We start from the raw sequence: 22,887 nt of genomic DNA on the forward strand, positions 1-22,887 counted from the left end.
GGCACAAAGCCGGTAAAGCGCCCGGTAGACTCTAACCCTATACGAGTCAGGTACGGTGCTGGTGGATAATTCTCTCATTGCTAAAAAGGAGAAATATCTAAAAGGTAAGGAAGGCGTACAGCTGGAAGTGTTGTGTGTGCTGGCGCCTTCCTCAAGGGTTTTGTTTTTCTTTTTGACTCGTGTGAGTCGATGGTAGAGGGACGTTGTCCCCGGTGTGTATTTTGGTTTGCATTTTTGTCCCGAGCTGCGCCTCGAGGTTTTTATTTTCGTGCCTAGCTTTTCTCGCTAGGTTGTATTTTCTTTTGGTTTTCACTCAGTGCCCAGCTATTTGGCACGGTACCAAAGTATTGGTTCGCCCTAGTTACTTAAGGGTTGTTTTACGTTCTCTAGCCGTTTTTGAGCTACTTCTCTGTTTACCATTTCTAAGTTTGGTTTGTTTAATTTCCTTTCCTCCCATTGTTCCGGGAGAAGTCCTGTTCCTAGCTGGGTATCCCTATTTCGGTTCTCCCTGGGATTTAGTGACTGACACGTTCGCGTGTCGGTTAAAAAAGGTTCTACCTTTGGTCGCCCCTGGCTCTCCGCTTAGCTTCCAACGCTACAGTTATCTACGCTAATTTGTTATTGTTCATGAAGGCGTGTCTGGCAAGTTGGTATTTTATGAAGACGCATCTGTTTTGGCTTTCATTAATGGTTTAGCTACTCAAGTTGCGTTTCTGAACGGTTACAGGAAGTGTTGAACAGTGTTGGCCCACTTTAAGTGTAGGCTTTTACTTTATTTCTAAGAATAAAATTCTACAATAGGAGCCTAATAAGAAATAAAGGCCTGCCTCGAATACAAGCCTGCCCCAAATAAAGACCTGTGCTTTGTGCAGCCTAAGTAAATAAAAGACCCCGGCCACAATTTGAGGATTTACTGTCAAAGCTGACAGGAAGGTGACAGTAACACAAATAACCACACAATACAACAGTGGTATGCAGAAGAGCATCTCTGAACACACAATGGGTCGAACCACCTAAGTGCATAGGCTACAGCAGCAGAAGACCAATAAATCAAAGAAATATGTCTAAAAAATACCTAACAAAGTGCTCGGTGATCTAACAAATATCAAGAGCCCACACTGGCCCAGATTGCCTGTGTGAATGCCATATAAATTATATGTTGGAGTCAGAGTGAAGATGCTGACAGAGAGAGGCAAGAGAAAGGAGAGACACTCTCCTTGGACTGCCAACCCTGAAAGAATGAAAGAGAGAGTGGGAACAGGGATAGAGAGAGAGATGCCCTTCAATGTGACAGCTCGGACAGAGAGGGGGAATTAGGGGAAAGGGATAGTGAGAGAGATGAAGGCAGATGAAACCGAAAGCTGTCTGTAACACTGGCAGCTTACAGCAGAGGCACACTGAGCTTCAATCAAATGGTAAATGGTTGGCATTTATATAGCGCCTTTATGCAAAGTGCTGTACAATTGATGCTTCTTATTCACCCATTCATACACACCCTCACACACCGACGGCGATTGGCAGCCATGCAAGGCACCGACCAGCTCGTCAGGAGCATTTGGGGGTTAGGTGTCTTGCTCAGGGACACTTCGACACAGCCCGGGTGGGGGATCGAACCGGCTCAATTACTCTAGTTACAGTATATGAGTGCATAGCAATATCTCAGGAAGTGACCTTAAAGTGTGTGTGTATGAGGTAGGAAAATAGGATAACAGTTGGGGAAAGGGACATTCTCTAAAGCAAAAATGTTTAAAACATCGAATTGAGGAACATTTCATTTGCGGAATGCTGATCTGGAAGGTTAAAGTCACAAATGCCACACCTGTCTGGCAGCAGAGCTTCTGGACCCCTGGAGACAGAGTGGGAGTGTCAGCGAGAGAGAGAGAGAGAGAGAGAGGGAGAGAGAGAGGGAGGGAGAAAGCGAAGGAGGGGGAAAGAGAGGGGGAAGCAAGAGTGAGAGAGTGAGGGAGGGAGAGAGAGGGAGAGAGAGGGAGAGAGAGAGGGAGGGAGAGAAAGAGAGACAGAGAGAGACAAAGAGAGGGAGAGAGAGAGGGAGGGAGAGGGGGAGAGACAGAGAGACAGAGAGAGACAGAGAGAGGGAGGGAGAGAGAGATAGAGAGAGGGAGAGAGAGGGAGAGAGGGAGGGAGAGAGGGAGAGGGGGAGAGAGAGGGAGAGAGAGACAGAGAAAGGGAGGGGGGAGACAGAAAGGGAGGGGGGAGACAGAGGGGGGGAGCGAGAGTCAGAGAGTAAGGGAGGGAGAGAGAGGAGAGAGGGAGAGAAGGAGAGGACAGAGAGAGAATGAGGGCCTTAAAACAGCAGTGTAAAGAGTGGCAGGGAGAGGGGAAGAGAGAGAAAAAGTAAAAAAGAGTCACAGAGGGACACAGAGTGAAACCTGCATTGACAGCTGTGACAAAAACAGACCTTGAACAAAAAAAAAAAGCTCCAAACGAAGCAAAACAAAAAACAAAGCTTTACCGTTTCAATCCGCCTTCCTGTTCTTTCCTCTGCTCTATTTTTAAACAGTGCACTGAATGACACTCAGATACCAGCTTCCCCGTATGCATTTAGCCTCTCTGATTTTAAACAAACCTCATCTTTACCTATAGTACAGCACAATGTTGACACAGGGCCGTCTATTCATCTACTCCATACACAGGGTAATTCACACCTGTCAGCATAGAAAATTACCTGTCATTATAAACATCCCCTCGCCTATGTTAAAGGTGTGTGTGTGTGTGTGTGTGTGTGTGTGGGTGGGGTTTTTTTTGCCACTGTAGAGGTTGAAAGGACAAAGGCTGAGCACGTTTAGCTCAGCCAAATGGAGTCAGTCACCATCCCAGGTCTGCCTAATTAAAGAAAATAACACGCATTAGTGACAAAAGCAATTGGTGATCCATTTTTTTGCTCACTGTAATACCTAGGAATGATAGTGCTGGGTGGGAGTGCTTTCAAACCTACAGCTGCAGCAGGCTGTGTTCCCAGGCTTGCCTCGACAGAAGCGAAATGTCACTAGAGGCGGTTTCAAGCCAGGCAATGCAGCGCAGTGTTTGGCTAATCTCTGCATTTGCAGATGTTGAGCGACTGCATCTTCAGGGGCTGGGGTCTGCAACGCCAAGCCCCTCATGCAGGAAGGCGGTATTGAGGCAGAATCCTGCGCGGGAGGATATTCTGTGGCTGGAAGACCTACAGGACATCAGTTAATAAAAGGTTGTTTTTTTTGGTAAATCAAACATGCCTCAAGGAAACTCTTTTCTAAAAACCGTCTCCCAATCCTCTGGCTTCATGTCAACTCAGAACCGGTTTATTTGGCGGACAGCTGATATTGGATTTGCTAGGTCAGTTTCCAAAAGTATACTTGCCGTCTGGGTTGGGACACAGAAATAGTGCAGAGGAGTGGCACTGCGGCCAGGACTTAGCAGAACACGACAGTGTGCCCTTCTATTTAAAAACACTGCAGATGTCACTGAATTCTCCTTCTTTCTTTCCCTCCTTCCTCTGCCTGCACCAGTTTTAATTGCCCCCTTTGAGGAGTGTTATTTTGGTAGCTGGCCCTTCCACATAGCTGCCCTACATAAGCCTGCTTTTTATATTGGTGGAGTTCTCAAATGATGTTTCTCAACAATGCGCAACATTATTAGTACCTTAACTACTGTAGCCTAGTAGTTAAGGTACATGACTGGGACCTGGAAGAAACCCAGGTGTATCCACGATAAGACCAGGGGGAATTGTCCCCTACTTCACCTAATCAACTGTAAGTCGCTTTGGATAAAGGTGTCAGCAAAATAACTACTGTAATTAGTAGTACAGTATATGCAATTCTCATGTGACAAATGTATATGAAATACTGCAAAATGTCTGTCGCTAATATACCGTTGTCAACAAGCAGCAGCAAGACTTCACATCTTCAGACACTTCATCATTCATCGCATGCATTTTGTGAACACACTGTAAAAAACATTTCATTTCAACTTTAAGTTAGTGTCTGGGCTGCCTTCAAAATTTAAATGAACTTGAGAAGACTCAACTCTTGAGTGGAAACAACTTCTCAAGTTCAATTAACTTCACATTTTAAGGTAGCCCAGACACTAACTTTTTAAAGTTAAAACAAGAATTTTTTTTGCAAAGATGCGATGAAGTTCTAATTTGATTTGTTTGTAAGTGCTGATGCTTCTCAAAAAGCTGGAAGCAGCTTTGTGAAATTGCCGTGCGGCAATGCTTAAATAATGAAGGAGAGCAAGATGAGAGCCACCTCAGTATGATCATGGTGATGACCTGGCATTAGCCGGAGTCAGGAAATATACCCCACGGGCTCCGTAAAAGTTGAGGGATGGTTCTCTTCTGCAGTCAATTAGCCTGGTCTGTGGGACATTCCTGCAGGGATCAGTTTTACTGCAGCCTCATTCCTCCCATCAGCTTCAGCTCATTCAGCTTCAGCTCATTACCCTGTGGTGTGGAACAGCCAGATGTCCAAACCTTCCCTCCAAGACAGGCTTCAACTGCCAAGCAATTAACCCTCACTCCAGTGATGGACCATTGGCCAGAAGGACATGAGTTACAAGAGCTAACCTTTAAACAATTCTAAAGCAGTTTCCGATTGTTTTCACAATTAAACAACTTTATAATAATGAGTACAGATCACCCATGAGCGACATATTCGTGTTAATTTAATTGTGGTTATTGTGGCATTATGGTGTTTTTGTAAATAATTAATAATTATTTATTTATAAAAAACAATTGGGAGACAAGTCATCTTGATTATAACAATGAGCTCATTTTAATCATAACTAAGGCAATACCATGTGAGGAGCCTAAAGCTAACTGTCACATGAAATCCAGTCCAGTGAAAGGAAATCAGCCATGAATGTGTCAGGCTGATTTGCATTAGCAAGTATGCTAACTGAGTCAAAGCCAAGCAGAAATGGTTTCTCTGAGTCCCCAGTGATTGGGTCAAGAAGCACGACATTCCCAGTCTGGCTCCTCCACAGTGACTGCCAAGACATGGGCAGAACTCGGCTTATTTATATGAGCAACTCCGAAGGGCACTTAAAATAAGCTGATATTTGAACAAAAAAATTACCTGAACAAATTACATCCGCTGTGATTCCTGGAGATAGCTGAAATAAAACGGTGCCTGGATTTTGCTCACACAAACAGAATTCATTATTCAAATTCATGTGCTCAGATACCACATCTGGATGAACCCAATGGAGAACTTATCAACGCATACAGTGGCTTCAATTAAAAAATCGTACCGCTGGTGGAATGGAGTTGGCCTGAATAAAATTGTGAACGCATTCATAGTTCATGAATAAATAACACGGAAAATTAGGAGAACATTTTGTTAAATATTTTGTCTGTTTCAATCCACTGTCCCTCCATGTGTGTACATGGCATTTATATGAGCAACTAAAAAAACATTTTAAAAAACCCATAAAAAATGGGAAATATGGGGAGGGGCAAAATTGAATGGTATTTGCTGTATGAATTAATTAAATATAATATAATATAAAGTCAACAACACATTGATATCAAGCTCAGTATCTGGGTCATACTGAATTGCAGGTTTATCACAATATCATTACAGTCAAAGTCTGGGTTACAACAACAGTCATAGCCAATGTCTGGGTTATGATAACAATCTTATAGCCAATGCCTGGGTTTTGTCAACAAGGCTTTAGCATATGTCTGTGTTGAAAAGGAGGTTTTTGCCAATGTCTTGGTTAGACATTAATAAAACTACACTACAGACAAGGTCCAGATTATGACTTCATAATCAATGTTTGGGTTGTGATGAAAAGAAATACAGCAAAGGTCTAGATTCTTTTGATTTTTTTATTCAATGTTTAATTGAACAGGGGCAATGCACAGCATAGCATCATTACTTCAAGTTTACACCAGGTTCATGTAGCTAATGTTCTGCATACAGAGATTGAAGCTATTTCCAGTTTCCTCCCGTACCTAGTTAGGAGTCAAGAGATGAAATACTATCCATAATCTTAATATACATACTATGTAATCTTAAATAGAATTGAGTCATTTTAAATAACTGTAACTATGGCAAGATTCTACAGACTGAGTGACTGTTTTATTGGGCAGTTCATAGCTGAGTTATATTGGTCCCAGTGCACAACAGGAAGGGCAAAATAGCTACCAATTCATAACATACAGTATCTCCCCCACCCCCCCTTACATTTGCTCTCACATTCATGATAAAGTAAACCTATAAGACAAATCACATTAACGTGAGATAGGGGAAGGCTATAGTAGTCAATCAGTTGGGCCCATCTAAGGTACAGTGGGACAGAACAGAAAACATTTTGTTCAAAGTTGTACGAAATGTCATTTTAAAATTTCAGTCCCATACCTTGCTAACAAACAGATATAATTGTAACAAAGTATGTAGCAGAGGTAATGATGTAACTTGAGGTTAAATAATTGCTGTTAATAATAGCTATAGTTGGCTAGCTAACTAGTTATGCTTATTAGCTTGGTTAGTTTGCCAGAGAGGAGATGGGTTTATGGATGGCCTGTTGATTCTGCTGGTTTTCAGCACCAGTGATTCCTTTATGAATTTTGACAGGCTAAAGCATCTGTGTACCTTGTTCTCACGGCCATAATTGGCTGAAAGAAAATACCTACAGACACTGCTGCCCTCCGGGACACGGGTTGAACAGCACTGGCGCAGAACAAGCATGTGGCATGAGTCATAATGGAGAAGACATTTTTAATAAAAAAGGGTCTGTGCTTACGTCCGGGCCAATATCAACATATGCGCCAGCTAACCAGAGGATGCACATTTAGCAGTCCTGTTGCGTGAGCAGCAGCAGTGAAATCTTGCTTTCCACAGTAAAAGCAGCACGGTGACGGAAGAGGCCGCCTCAATCTCAGGCAATTACCAGAATATGAATTTGAAGAACAGAGCACATCCTTTCACGTACTGTTGTTGTAATGTTAAGGTTATATTCTGTGCTTTTGATTGCCTGGCCTCGCTAAGACAGGAAATGGCTTATTGTCAACAATGTTACGCACATGCCTCTCAGACAGACCAGTGTCCCTGCACCCGGCCCATTTACATTCACACGGCAACAGTGATGTTCCTTCAAAAAACTGAAATTGCGTTCTCAGGGATGGGACATTGCATGCAAATTCTGTGTATAAACAGCCGACGCTGCCACACATGTATTGTGAAATAATAACATACATTAAAATGTCAATATTGTGTGCTTGGATTTTAGATACTCTCTTAGAGGGTCATTTTTCCCCATTCTTCAAGTTTAGGGCAGCCTTATATCTACTTTGTGGTTAGAGCATGAATGACATTGATTTGGCTTCTCCCCTCATTTATATTGATTTATATGAATTTGTTGATATTTTTCTTTTTCTTGAGGGGTGGCATGAGTGGGGATGGGAAGCAATCAGGGACTAACTATGGAGTGGGGGAAGGAGGGGTCTAATAGAAAAAAACATTCAATAAAATCTACAGTAATTATGGAATATGATGTGGAACTTCTGGAGCTGACCTAAATACTTTTTACTGTCTGTTATATTTTTCCTGTTTTATATTGTGGCACAAATGCTAATTGCAACACACTTTCCACATTATAGGTCATGCTACATCAAAAAATAAAACAATCTCTTTTTAAAAAAGAGCAATTTCTGCAGAGCTGCATTTTGAAATGAAGTTAATTATTTTCATCATTTTCTTTTCTGCTTTCTTTCCTAAATAGTGCTGCTGATACAGGAGTAGGTGCAGAGACAATACTTTCTGCATCAGTATCTGCTCAAAAACAAAATTATATGTATCTGTATTTAGATAGAAAATGGCGAATGGGCATGGCGTAAGTGTTATGTGAATAATACAAAATGCTAGCTTTCTAGCATAATTACACTGGCATGGATACTGTTGCGCTTTTAAACAACAAGATTGTTTGACACTAACATATCACATTAATCACAGATACAGATAATATCTTTTAAAAGCGGTATTTACTAAAAACAAAAATTTACTAGATATTCTAAATGATTAGCAATGATGTCAACATTATTTTATCTCTGTTTGAGCAACACTAGTGAGGGCAACAGCCAAGCCGTGCACTACAGGTGCTGTGGGAGGAGGCAGCTCTGTCATATATTTAGGAATCTCAACAATCTCATCCATTAGAATATACAAATACTGTCAGCTATCGAGTCAATTAAACAAGCATGCACGCTGGCTGCAGTATTATTATTGGGTTATTATCATTGGGCCTTAATGAAGTCTATTTAGAGGAATCGCAAGAGGTCAAATGGAACTGGAGCAGGGATCCAAGAACATATTGACCTGCTGGAGCAACTACACAGTAAATCTAAATATAGTCTCCCACTCTCCTCCAAATCTAGGTAGAGAGCTAGAAAGTAGAATTTTATCCCATGGTAAAGACAGTAGACTGCTTCACTACTTTGACAAGAGAGACTGCACACAGGAGTACTGTTGTTTCTAACACTTGTAGTACCTTGTACTGTCATCGTGCTTCGTGCATATTCATGCACGGGTATTTTGAAAGCACATACATATTTATGCGCAGCGCTTTGTACTGTAGTTAAAATTATGGCACTTTGAGCTTTAAGGAAGACTCCTTCGGGGGGTAATGAACCTACTCTTGTCAATCTTCCTTAGTGTTCTGCAGCTACAACAAAAAGGCTCTCGTAGCCATGAAGAGGACCATCAGCATGCATGAAGGAAAGGGCAGAAGCACCCTGTAACACAAGCAAGAAGAACTGTAAAAATAGGTAAGTTGGAGGGACTTGCATTCTTGTTGGTATAATAATAACACAGTACAATATGTTACTGTGAGTCTGTCACATTGGTATTATTAAGGGTCCAAGTAGGGAAGTTGCTGTAACTGAAATGCCTCAAAGAACATAGCATACTTATAGAGGTAGCATATAATTGTGTAAACCAGGGGACCTGGGATTGCCATTCTCCCTGAAGCTTGCAAACTCCAGCGGTCACCGGACATATTGCTGCTTATTAGGCTGAAGAAGAAGAGGAAGAAGAAGAAAAAACGTATTGGGTAATCTGTATTTGACCCATCCTAGCTATTTAGTTGGGAGTGGGCAGTCATCGTGTAGCACCTGGGACATTTTGGACAGTACTTCTAAATTCTGAAATGTTTTCACACTGAACTAATTACTCTCTGGCTAATTACTCTGCAGCTCCCATAAGAATTCACGGAAGAGGTAAGTGGAATCTGTCTCCACTTCTTAGATATTTCGATGGTGTAAACCCTGTAAATATGGTGACACATGGTGGAATCACAACAGTCACCTGAAAATGCAAAGGTTGAGAGCATATAACTCTTGACCCAAATGATGTAAAGTCACAGAAGTGTCACCTTCTCCCAAGGAACAAATCTGCCTGGACTAAATGCTTAAGGGGCGTTAAATAGCATCTGCTCCAATGCTGTTTGACATATAGGCATGCAGTTTAAACTCATTTGAAAAGCAGAAAAGAAGTAAGCCAATGTACTTTCAGTGGGCATGGTTTTTTACAAAAAATGCTTTTGAATCTTAAAATGTTTGACATAAAATGATATAACTTATATGTACCATACATACATGTAGATACATTGCCAGTCACACAAACGCTCCAACTTTACACTATTGGCCAAATCAAAACACACTGGTGCTATAGAGCACAGAATATGAAAATAAAATCACAGTTCCTTTACAGATCTTTTCTGCAGTGACAAATACCTTTATTAGGAACATATTTATGGTTCATATGGGTTGCTCCAATCATTAAATGGCCACCATTTGGATGGTTATTTAAAAATGTTTGCCTCAAGTAGTTTTAGGCACAAACATAACATGAACTGGGATTGGCAAACTCATCAAACTTGGCAGGCTTTTAGAGGTCCATACAGTCAGTGTAAACTCAGTTAATATTGGTGCCAATTGGTCACATGGTGGCCCTAAAACTAATACTTCAATGTACAAATTTTGGAAGCAAAATGTAGAGTCATGCAATTTCATACATAGGCTCATCTTCTAACAGGAAACAAATATGCATCAACGACCCATTGGGTCCACCATATTGGAAACTCCATTTTGGGAGTTTTTGTAAAAATGCTTATGAATAAGAACTGGTCTGACATCATTATTTACACTGACAGGCACACAAGGGCTGCATGTCTACAGGTTCGGACCAGTCAGAACACATGGTGATGCTATAAACTCAACCTATGAAATAATTGTACTTTGCATTTTCAACTACATAATGAAACCATTACATTTTAAACATTATTACAATTATTTGTCAAATACTTACACAACTACTACCAATAAGGTGGCTACGGTGCCGTATAGGCAAAGCAAAGTATATGTCTATAGAAAGTTTGAAGTTTCCTTCATGGAAGATCATTAATACCATAAAGCTGCAAAGGTTTGTAAGGTTTGTAAATGTGTGAACTGGAGTGTGCTCTACCTCATTTGCAGTGCACTGAAATAAATGAAAATGTATTTCCAAAAACACAGAGCCGGCTGTGTGTAACAGGGTGGAGATGAGGAAGAAATGTACTGTTGCATGTGTCAGGGTGGAGATGGTTCACCTACAGCGGCAGCAATACAAGAGATAAGCTCTCATGGGATTTAAGTCTTATTTCAAAGCGCTTATCATCTTTTAAACTTTATCTTCACCTCCAATGAAAGCTCATTTTCTCAGTTGTGCTTGTATTTCAGGATTTGAAGACTTGGGTTCTAAGGAGAGTCTCAGAGATTTTACCAGGCCACTACTGAAATCATGAATTTTGGTGTTGAAAATGAGTTTTACTATCCATGGGGGAAAATAGAAACACTCAAAGCATTACGCATGTAATGATCTGCTTGACAGGTTAATGCACCCAAAATGTAAACAGATTATAACTAATGATGCAGATTGGAAACATTTTTATCCTGTTTAATACAGTAGTGAGTAAATTATGTGCACATGGACATTAATGCATTATTGATTTTTACAGAATTAATCTTTAAATATGCGGATAGTTTGTCAGTTCACATTTCTGGCATTGCACACAACAATTTCTGTTATAGCTTCACCTTAAGTTCCTATAGGTCATTGCAAAGCCTTATCAATATGCCTTTGAGATAGTAAGATGTTGAAAGGCCAGGTTTGGCAAGCTTGGCCAATTTTTAACACGGTATTGTAATGCTTAAATAATTAAATGAAGCCATATATTGGTGAGATTACCGTTTCCTTTCAAGATGAGGTTTTTTGGAATGTTTTTTCCAATTCTTTTCATTCTTTTCATTCTAATGTTCTAGAACTCAATTGCTTTCAGTAACCAGTAGTGACTGTTACTGTGCATCAGCATTCAAATCACATATTAGTGCAATGAGAGAGATTGTAAAAGAATGAAGAGTAAGTGATTTCAGTTTATTAAAATGACATTGAGGGGACACAATAAGAAAATGAAGTAGCCAACGGAAGTGGCGAAAGAGCACAAGGACATCACTGACCTCTGGCATCGAAAAACTCCTCATCGGAGCTGTCGATGGACTCCTGGGCGATGCTCTGCATTCTCCAGTGGGAGGCGCTGAACTTGCGCATGGCAGCTAGTGGGCAGAGGAGAGAAAATGTGTTATAGCAGATCATTACCATGCATTTCAGGGCTGAAGAATCATACAGAAATTAATTACACATTTGATTGCTAAAGCGTACTGTGTCCAAATTCTAATATAATTATTTATGTGTTTCATTCACGATGAAACATGGCGAGAGACCGGTTCAGTGAACATCAATGTGAATCATACACAGCAACTCCATATGCATTTGGACTTTGGTTGTCCACTCTAATAACAGTATGTCTATGGGGAACCGTCAAATAAAGTGTATTGTATGTCATACAGTCATTAACTTCCACGGCAGTTAAGAAGATGTCGAACTGGTTTTAAAAAAGTGGAAAACACACAGTAAAGCATTTTGAGTCTTGCATGTACCCTGCCAAATCAGTAGTGCCCAGTTCTCAAAGCACAAGAATGTGAAAATGAGCCTGTGTGCACCATCCTCATTGGCCCAGGAGCTCAGTATTAATAGTTTTATAGCCTCCCCTTGTATTAATAGTGTTACAGTTTTTCACAAATAAAAGCAGACAAGCCAAAAATCTTTGAGCCCACTTTGTCTGTTCACACATGATAGAGTGGCCAACCTCAGTCCTGCATCACAATATACACTCAGTGAGCACTTTATTAGGTATTTATGAGACTTTTTTTTTAGACTCATTGGTCTTCTGCTGCTGCAGTCTCTCCACTTAAGAGTTTTGTGTGTTGAGAGATGCTCTTCTGCATCCCACTGTTGTAATGTGTGGTTATTTGCGTTACTGTAGCCTTCCTGTCAGCTTCAACCAGTCTGGCCCTCGTCCTCTGACCTTATGTTTTTGCCCACAGAACTGCTGCTCACTGGATGTTTTTTGTTTTTTTCGCCATTCTCTGCAAACTCTAGAGACTGCTGTATGTGAAAATCCCAGGAGATCAGCAGCTTTTGAGATACTCAAACCAACCTGTCTGGCACCAACAATCATTCCACAGTCAACGTCACTTAGATAACATTTCTTCCCCATTCTTGCATTTGGTCTGAAAACAGCTGAACCTCTTGACTATGTCTGCATGCTTTAATGCATTTAGTTGCTGCCACGTAATTGGCTGATTAAATATTTGTATTAACAAGCTGGTGTACAGGTCTACCTTATAAAGTGATCACTGAGTGTATACAGTGCAGTGCATAACTATTTGGACAGAGACAGATTTGCTGTTTACTCCAGTAGACTGGAATTGAAATGAAACAGATGGTCAGCTTAATTTACAGTCAGGCTCCTAAATTGACAAACTAAACACTAATGCACCCCAGTTGGTCGATCTTAAATTATTTTTCCAGTTATCACGCATCAAATATCAGGAGAAAATGCCCCTAAAATGAGAGCACAGCAGGACTGCTTACAGTACATAGACATCCAGTGAATTACAGTCATTTTTAAACATCCCCCATTAAGTCTCCCCATTTTAGGGGAGAAAAATAATTGGACAAATTAACATAATCTGAAATAAAGTAATCAAATGTAGTATTTGCTTGAAAATCCCTTGCATTCAATGACTGCCTAACCGCTGCAATCCACAAACAGCACCAGAAGCTGGATATCTTCCCTGGTGATGCTCTGCCAGGCTTGCACTGCAGCCAGCTTTAGTTCTTTTGATTGGGGGGGTATTTGCCTGCAGTCTGGTCTTCGGAAAGTGAATCCTGTGGAGTGTCCTTGAACGGTTCGACCAAATGCCAATGCCACACCTACTATAGAATCAACACATGCTTTCTAACTAATGATGCAACAACACACAGCTGGCCAAGAAACAGCTGGGCAGGCGATTGTCTAAATACTTTTGGTCCCCCGAAATGGGGAACGTTGTAAGAAAGGGCCGCAGTTCCTGCATGGCTCCTGATATGTAAATACCCGCAAATTAAAGCAGACAGGCTGCACTTTAACCCGAACGAATGAGTGCCATTGTTGTATTGGAAAGAGATTGCTGCAACTGCAAAAGTTTCAGGCTGTTGATACATTTTTATCATTTCATTAAAGGTAATGTTACATGTCTAGTCTGTGTCTGGACATTCTCGCACACATTAACCTCAATGCCCCTGGCGTTCCTTTTGAAGCCTTTCAAAATCAGCTATTTGTCCTTGACCAAGGTGAGTTCACTGCCAGTGACCTGAGTGGGACCGAAGTCTGATCGGTGACTCAGCCTGTAGTTCTGCTTCAAGCACCCAACAAATACGGGTCACGAGAATAGAACGGAAGAGCCACAATAAAAAGGGATTATTATAAACCAAATAGAGATCCGGCCCAAAATTACTTTTTGCCCTGCTTTCCGAATGCAAGACAGAAGCTACATTTGCAAGGCACGGAAGGATACGTCTCAAGGGAGTCAACGGTTTTCCATACAATTTATGCAAATCTATTTATATTTTTTGCGCATAATTTACACACATCAAAAGTTGGAAGCCGCTGAAGGTAATCATCCATTACATTTTGCTCTGCATTCAGAATGCAAGACAGAAGATACTTTCCCCGTCTGCTTGTTTTGCTTTTATAAAAACTACTACATTTTGTAATGTAATGTCCAATCGAGGTGGCGTGGCACCGTAACCTCCATCTTGGAGTGTGCAAGCGAGCATGTGCTCTCCTCTGAAACACAGCAGCCTCTGCTTCTTGTCACACTAAACCCGTGTTTACACAGACACGAGTCAGAGGAAGACATTTTACCTGCACAGTTTAGACTTCATACCAGACTGCTTGGTTTCTATGCACTGGACCAGTGCCTTAACAGGATGAGCCACCAAGAAGTCCTTAGAACGACTGGTTTACCAAAATGAAATATGCTCCACTTGAGTTGCAAATTGAGAAGCGCAATCGGATTCACATTTCAAGCCCTGAGACAGCAGCTGAGACTTGAATTGCATTTTAGTAAAAATGAATGCCGTCTTATATGTACTGCAAATTCTCTCTTTTATGTCACGGCAGAGGCCATGTTAACCTGATTAGTTATGTCAGCTAAATGAATGCAATAGTGCAGAGGATGCACAATTTGCTGCTTACACAAACTTCCAATATTATTAAATGACGTACCTTGCATTTGAAAGCACATTCATACAATTGATTGCAGGCCTAATTCACTCATTTCACACAGAGGGAATGAGAGTGTGTAAGAGAGAGAAATAGAGCGATAGCCCATAATCTTTCCCCATTGTAGTTGGTCATCAGTTTGCATTGCTGCACACCCAGCTCTTTGCACAGCAATTGTATTTAGTCTATCGTGTGTAACACATTCTGGATATAATAGAGCATCTTCTTGAAGAAACTGGCATTTGAAACAATGCTCTTACTTGCATCTTTCAAGACACTTAATATTCTTTTCATCCATGGAGGACTGCGAGAACATTAGAATCAATAGAAAAACCTCTTAGGGGCAGCCAGACGAAGATTGCTTATCAGTCAAAAATGGACTGAGCTAATGCCTTTTCTGTGGGGCTCAAATGCTGACAGATGATGGAGGCAGCGGAGGGCTTGCCATAACTTTTATCCAGCTCTATTTCTATTTTGGCGCATAATTTACGCATGTCAAAAGTTGAAAGCCGCTGTCTGTAATCACCCATTAACTGTTGACTTAAGTGATCCATTTTTATTTCCTGATTCCCTTTCCTTCGGAATTCACTGGAAAAATCTGTTGCATTTACTCAATGAATATGACTTACCTGCTTTAAATGTACGCAAGTACGCACTTAAACATTAAATGGTTGCATTGAATAGATATGGATATATCAGGTACAGTACTTTCGATAGACTCAGACTGTAGCTATTTTATATCTCAGAAGCTCATGCACTTGTAAGTCGCTTTGGATTAAAAGCATCTGCCAGATGACAGAAATTGAATGTAATGCATAAATAAAGGATAATTTGTGACACATGTAAGTGATTTTCATACGTCAAACCCTGTCTCCCGTGGAGAAGGCACAGGAGGATACATTTGAAGGTTTTGCTCCATTGCGGGCTTGTTTCCAGCAAATAAGCCTTTTTCCCCACCTGATCTGGGCCAGAGCAGCATACGACTTTCTATCTTTGATCTCAGACCTTGGCCACTACAGTGTATCGCCTCTGGGCTCATTTCCCCTCTATTCCGGGAGCGCTTGTATGGATGCAACATATGGCTTCTTATAAAATAAAGATTTCAAGGCTTCCATTATCGAGGCCGGCTCTCCAACTCGCCAATCACCATCAACCGTTGCATATACACTCAGTTGTCTCTTTATTAGGTAGACCTGCACACCAGCTTGTTAATGCAAATATTTAAGCAAATCATGGGGCAGTTAAATGCATAAAAGCATGCAGATGTGGTCAAGAGGTCTAGCTGTTTTTAAGACCAAATGTCAGAACGGGGAGGAAATGTGATCTAAGCGACTTTGACTGTGGAATGATCATTGGTGGCAGGGAGGTTTGAGTATCTTAGAAACTGCTGATCTCCTGGGATATTCACACACAACAGTTGCAGAGAATGGTGCAAAAAACTGCAAACATCAAGTGAACAGCATTTCTGCGGGCAGAAACGCGTTGTTAATGAGAGAGGACAGAGAAGGGCCAGACTGGTCAAAGCTGACAGGAAGGTGACAGTAACGCAAATAACCATGAATTACCACAGTGGTATGCAGATGAGCACCTCTGAACACACAATGAGTCAAACCACTAAGTGCTACAGCAGCAGAAGACTTAATACATCTAAAAGATAAGTCTAATAAATACCTAATAAAGTGTTTCTCTCCTGGCAGGTCACAAAAGGCTTGTGACTTTCTAATTCCCGGTTGATCGACCCTCCTAACTGGACACTCACAAGGTGTTCACCAGGTTACCTGGGTTCCTCGACATTGTCCAGTCTTTATATGAGCAAGAATAGATGAGTGTACACATTAGTGATAATAAATCTGGTCGAAACCCATATACAATCATTCAGTGATGCCTTTTTTTAATCCACAGCCAATTTTCCTTTTGTTGTCAATAGGCCATGTCATACAGCTATTTCCGACTTGTTGAGTGTGCTCATAATAAAAATTCCTGTAATAAAATAGGTTTGTCTTGGCTTCCAGGCAGCATAATTACTGGATCCTATGCTGTTTGCATGGAGAATATCTTTATGCTGTTGTTGTTCGTGTTTATCAAAGTAGAGCATGCCATCTTGGCCATAAGAAATGGTACCGCCAAATGTACCCCAAAACTAAGAACACCAGTAAGTAAGCCCCAGTTCTAATTATCTTGTTAGCATAGTTTGTGTGGGTCCATTCAAACACATCTATTACAACAGTAAACATTTGAGACGTGCACATTTTTCAATACAGCGTATGTTATTCAAGACCTTGCAACAGAAAAACTCCCGCGGAAGCTGTCTATTTATAAACATTAACCTACACACTTGCCGGTGAAGTGTCGACTTTCTGGCCCAAGCAATTAAAATTCCAATGATCTTGTCGGTAGGAAAAGAATACAATTTTCCCTTTTACTGCACATTCCATTTCCGCAATGCAAAACAAAACGAACAAAAAAACCATCACTTTCTTTGCAGAAATTTTGGTTTCATACCAACACCATATATCAGCTATCTGTGAAATGGGAGCATACAGGTCTGTATGCGGCCACTTTAAGGGATAATCTGAGGATGCAGCCATTGGCTTGGGAAACGCTGAACCGCCTCAGACTTAATGTGACACGGCATGGCGTCTGCGTCACCACATTCGCTGGAGTTTGAACCTGAATAAATCCACTTGTGCCCTGATTCATTTTACCCCTCGGTTTATCTATTCCCGTGCTGTCTGCACTGGCCTATATAGAATTTTGTTCCAAGATATATTAGTAAAGCCTCATGTCAGTAAAAGAAGATCCTGTAACTTGTATTTTGTCTATGATGTCTGACAATCATTATTTGGCCCACGGTGCAGCCTTAGTGGTGAAATACTACATTCATTGTGTGAGAAGAAAACCATGGTTCTGCACATCTATCAGAAAACACTGCAATAGTGCCTCTTCATGGTAATTATGCACATGATATCATTTTTTATGTAGTACAGAGGGCGATGCACTTCAGCGGTCAAATAGTGTCTGCTTTCTCAGCATTCATTATTGATTTTCCTTATTTTTTATTTCTTTGTACAGAAACACATAGAGCAAACTGACATTCAAAGATTGTCACCAAGTAACAGTATATCAAAATATACTGTTACTTGGCATCAATTTGTTACATAAATGCAACTATTTTGCCTCAAGTGTAGCTGACCCATAGCTGACTGAAAGGATTGTGTGGAAATGTATACAGCTTTGGCCCTTAAATGTTTCCTGCAGGCTTTGTGACTCACGCTGCATGTTTTATAGCCAACTTTGTCATTCACTGCACACACATGTTTTTTTCTGAATTCATTACACAGAGCATAACTGCTCATGGCCCTCCAGTCTATGATCCAGTCATAAATCACAGTATAATCATAAATTATAAAATTAGATTTTGGCAAAACATTGCCATATTTTTGTTCAAACAAGATCTGTATAAGAATCAATTAATTTTAATGAATACAATGAAAATTAATTTTGCAGAATTCAATTAAGCTGCAAGAAATGGAAGCAAAAAGCTGTCTCTGAAGCCATTGCACTTGGTTTATAAAATAACTGACAGACGCTATCCAGAGGGATGCTCTGTCCACAGTGAAAATGGGAGACAGAATATTGGTAGCTGCCGTGATGAATTTGTGGCCAGGGCATTACGGATAGCAGCTTAGAACAGATACAGAAAAGGGCCAACACTTATGCCATTTCCTACCCTGACTGCCAACTTCACTGTCAGGGAAGATGGCTGTACTTCTTCTCATGTTTTCCCATTGCATCGCATAGGCAACCTATGCATGGACCTATGCAGCCTCACAACGAAACTCCCTGAAACAGAATTTCTAGCAAAGAGCTCAATCAAGGCGCGAGAAAAAAACGAGACAGGTTGGCTAAAGGATGGCCGAGCTGAAAGCGGAGAGGGACAGGGCTGAGAATCCCTTATTTACGGAAAGTGCTAGAAATCCTTATTTATGGAAGTGCAAGCGCACGGTTGCAGATACAGCTCTTGCGTAGCTCTTTTCATCTGCTCTTTTGATGAATGTCTTTCTCCCCTCTGAAGATAGCCCCACTAATACGAGCGAGCGGCAAGCATGCTGAGATTCCTCCCAGCACAGAGGGAAATAAGTCAGGAGCCTCTTCTGTAGGATTTTAATTGAACTCATTCATCTTCTGCGTGCATTCCCCTTCATGCATATATTCTGAGACATCTGCCTGAAATCAATATATAAAAAAGAAACAATAATCTGGCATTTAAGCTTTTTCTTGCTGTTAACCCCATCCACTCTGCCCCCTTGTCGTTGAAACGTTGATGTCTCAAGTTATTGTTGCATTCATATTTATATCATACAAAAAACTGATGTAATAAAACCGTAAGACGGTGGTGCCAGGTTGCTAAAATAACAGCTTAGATTCATACCATCCTCTTATTTGCAATGCAGGGCAATTGCTACGCTTATGGGTTTACAACCACGACCTAGTCACAGACTCAGAAAATAAAGGGCATATTCTAACCATTGATATCATTGATACCATTTCACTACATCAAAAAATCATGTTCCAATATAAGAACAAAAATATACATAAATATAAGTCATGAATAAACACCTTTTTTTTTCCTTAGCTCAGTCTTATTCCACGTTTGACCAACATATTTCCAGTATAAATGGTAGAAATACAAGTTTGTTTTGCTAATTATTCGATACAAACATATTTATGGAACCATAAATATAAATATCCCACCTGGTTTTGACTAACTGACTAACTGACTAACGTTGAAGTTTATTTCATAACCCTTTTAGCCATTTTCGAGAAAACTATGTTATTGCCGGAACGATACTTAAGCAAATGACATCTCAAATGACTTTTTATTGTTGCGTAAATGCATTGCCAGGTCATTTCAGTACTGAAATAACCAGTTTAGGAACGTTGTTCGCATAGCAGAATCAATATTTAGACGTGTGTAAAACTTCAAGTGAGTGTTTGCATTGGAATTGCGATAGATAAACCCATAACTTACTGGCTAACGGGTCTAACAGGGCTTTGGTTAACCTAATCTTGAAATTGTTAGGGTGAGTAATCCTTTTTGGAGAGCTTTTTCGACACCTTGGCCATGCTTCATAAAACATACTCAGATATGTGAATAAATCACAAGAAATTGTGTTTAATAGAAAAGTAAGCTTTCCTGATGATTCATGTAGACAAAAAGATATGCAGATGTTTTGTATTTGGAGAGATATGAGGACACTTGAGGACAGCTGGGTGCAGTTTTGGGAAAACGTTGAACGTATATTTTCTACATCTTGTACACACATTAAGATATTTATATATTTGAGACATTAAGATATTATATTTGTGCACAAATATAAAGTAATTCTGGGTTGGACCAAAATGGGAAGGGTTCAAGCATTTCAAAAATGCATAAAAATATGCATTCTCATACTTAATTGCATGCATGCTTTTGATGAACAGTGATAAATAAAAATTAAATTCCTCAAGCAACCAACCATCCCTGTTAAGAGAAAGAGATCAGACGACAGTGATAAGGACACATGAAATCTTCTCTGCCTGGAATCTTAAACAGCTGTACAGATCAATGTTGGTGTGAACCACTGTGGTGTAAAAGACATCTCCTGGGACATACTGTAGAACGGGAAGCATGCCTCTCTCATTTCTGTCAATGTCCTTTTCCTTCATAACACTGTTTATCTGAGGACCACACAGTGCCCACCATCTTCTGCCATCATTTACCTCGTACTAACTTTATCTCTGTGTTTAATTATACCCTCACTTTCGGTCCAACAACATAACGATAACCTCGGTCCAACAACATAACGATAACGGCACAAATACAATGGGCATCTTTGAGCTAGTATGGGCCACACCTATATTACCATGCCAGTGGCAAATGTACCCAGGGAGAGAGTTCTCCTTCATTCAGTCAGGGCACTGTGGTAAACCTGTGGCAAAGACGCCACTGATGGACTGCAGAGTGGCTATTAGTGTGCATTTAATGTGCATAGAGTATGGAGTAGCTGCTCTTAACCAGAGGGACATTCGAGGTTCTGTTTCTTTCCTTTTACGTACAATCCACTTACTGTATATTGCTGGAAATGTAATACTGTAATTATTCAGTCAAATTGCCTTACTCAATGATTGTGCTCTACCAGGGAATTCACCCTGCAACCTCAGAGTTACACGGTCAATCCAGGCCAAGCTAATAAATAAAATGGATTGAAATGTAATATGTCTTTAAAAAAATGCCTCAACAATGTTTATATTACTTGTCAAAATAGTTCAATTCAGCTCCCCATTCCAGTCCAACAAATATTTTTAAATGAGCATGTTTAATATATTATCAACCACTTGCATTCATAAAGTTTAGTGAATTAAAAAATGCAAATAAAAAGCAGATATTTCAAACCAAGTTAGATTCCTCATTGGTTATATTGTGTAATTCCCTCTACTGTGGCTACATTTGGAAGCTGAAACGCTGGTGCCCACACACTGTCAGCAGCGTAAAATTGTGTATGCCTCAGGGAACCATGACAGAAGCTATGATCAAGCTGAGTAAGCAGAAAACACTGTCACCCTCAAAGTAATCATTGTTTGTGGAAGATATTATTTATTAGCAAAACGTACAAAAATGCCCTTTACTGTACATGCTGAAAACTGTCATATGAAAACATATGAAAAGACCTCACAAATATTACACATGGCTGAGTACGGAGCTGCCAGGGACGGGTTGAGAGAGTACGATCTGCCAAGTATGGCGTCAGCATAGCCACCATCAAGGAGCTAAACTGTTGTGCCTAAAACAAGACACTTTGGCAAGCAAGCAATGCACTGTGAATTGCAGTCTTTTACTGGTATAATGCCAGTTTAATACTGAGTAAATCCCATCCGTGTAATGTATTTCACACGCATGACCAGAGCAATAGGACAAGTGTCCAATAAAGTAAATTTATATTAGCCAGCTGTTATAATATCATAAATAAACAGCTGATTTCTTACTGCGCATAGTCCAAATGTCAAGACTTATTGGCTGCCTGTTGCCTCTAATCCACTTAACCTTTCCTGAATCTTCTCACCTTGTACTTATATGAATAATTAAAGTGCGTGTGATTAGCATGTTAATGCACACCATCCTGATTTCCACATTAAAAAATATTATATCAATGTTAAGTAGCTTTACCATTGCATTGAATTTTGAAAGTGTGACACGCATGGGATTAGCGGCGCAAAGCAGGTGAGGAGAGCACTGCATGCAAATGTGCGTCTTTGGTTTTCCGTACTAACAAGGGAAAGCGAGGGAAATGGGCCCCGTGTATACTGACACCCCGACAGTGAAAAAAAGGCACTTACTGCAAAGCCCACAGCAAGATTCACGGGAGCCAACACAGTGCACAAATCAATGCAGGTATTCTCACATTCCCCACCACCTGGGACTTAAACTGTGTGCTATGTATTCTGCAGAAGCGGAAGCCATCTTCTCCTGTGGAACACACAGCCGCCAAGAAAACCTGACTTGAATATTATTATTTGAATATTATTTTCAGATACCGTATACTGTAAATCTGAGCTATTCAAACATTTCCCCATGAGGCCAGATTCTTTCTAAAAATTGTGCATACAGGCCAACCATTTTACCCAAATTAATAAGATGTAATATTCATAAGGTTCGTAGATGCCTTAAAATATGCTGAGCCTTACGTACTTACTCTTCCCACTGATCATCAAACATGAGTACATCTGCCACCAATACTCGGAAGAACCTGAATGACTGCATGAAATGCTGTTGATTTATGTTTGTGAATCTCACAATATTGTGAATGTCTATTTTTTCTATTTTATGCATTTCCTTTGTACTAAGAAATGTGAGGAATGGCTGCCACACCTCATCTCTCCCACTCATTACCAGCACACAGCTGTGGGAACACTAGATTCCCCCTCCCACATCAGTATGCCTCTTCTATCTTTTCCTTACACTCCTGCAACATTCTGAAAATAATAAGATGTTCCACCTGCAGTGCCTTGAAATCCATATATAGTGAATAAATATATTTGCAATAAACTATTTTCTCTGACTGATAGTAAATAGAATTTAGCACAAACAAGAAGTACATTCCACCTTTAACTTTGACTAACTGCACTTTCAAATAAAACTCACAGATAGGTAGGCTCATTAAACAACACTGAATAACAGATGTACCACCCACCCTTTTAATT

The 22,887-nt window shown here is 40.4% G+C and overlaps 1 protein-coding gene across 2 annotated transcripts in view; it reads right to left on the bottom strand.

Moving 5' to 3' along the window:
- LOC133132771 (membrane-associated phosphatidylinositol transfer protein 3-like) overlaps positions 1–22,887 on the bottom strand; it is a 110,384-nt gene that overhangs the window by 67,050 nt on the left and 20,447 nt on the right. For both annotated transcript variants that reach the window (XM_061248474.1, XM_061248473.1), the window contains exon 2: positions 11,495–11,590. In XM_061248474.1, the coding sequence (XP_061104458.1) occupies positions 11,495–11,590 (96 nt within the window). The remainder of the gene's footprint in view (positions 1–11,494; positions 11,591–22,887) is intronic.

This window comes from Conger conger, chromosome 7, assembly GCF_963514075.1.
Source record: "Conger conger chromosome 7, fConCon1.1, whole genome shotgun sequence".
Classification (NCBI taxonomy): domain Eukaryota; kingdom Metazoa; phylum Chordata; class Actinopteri; order Anguilliformes; family Congridae; genus Conger; species Conger conger.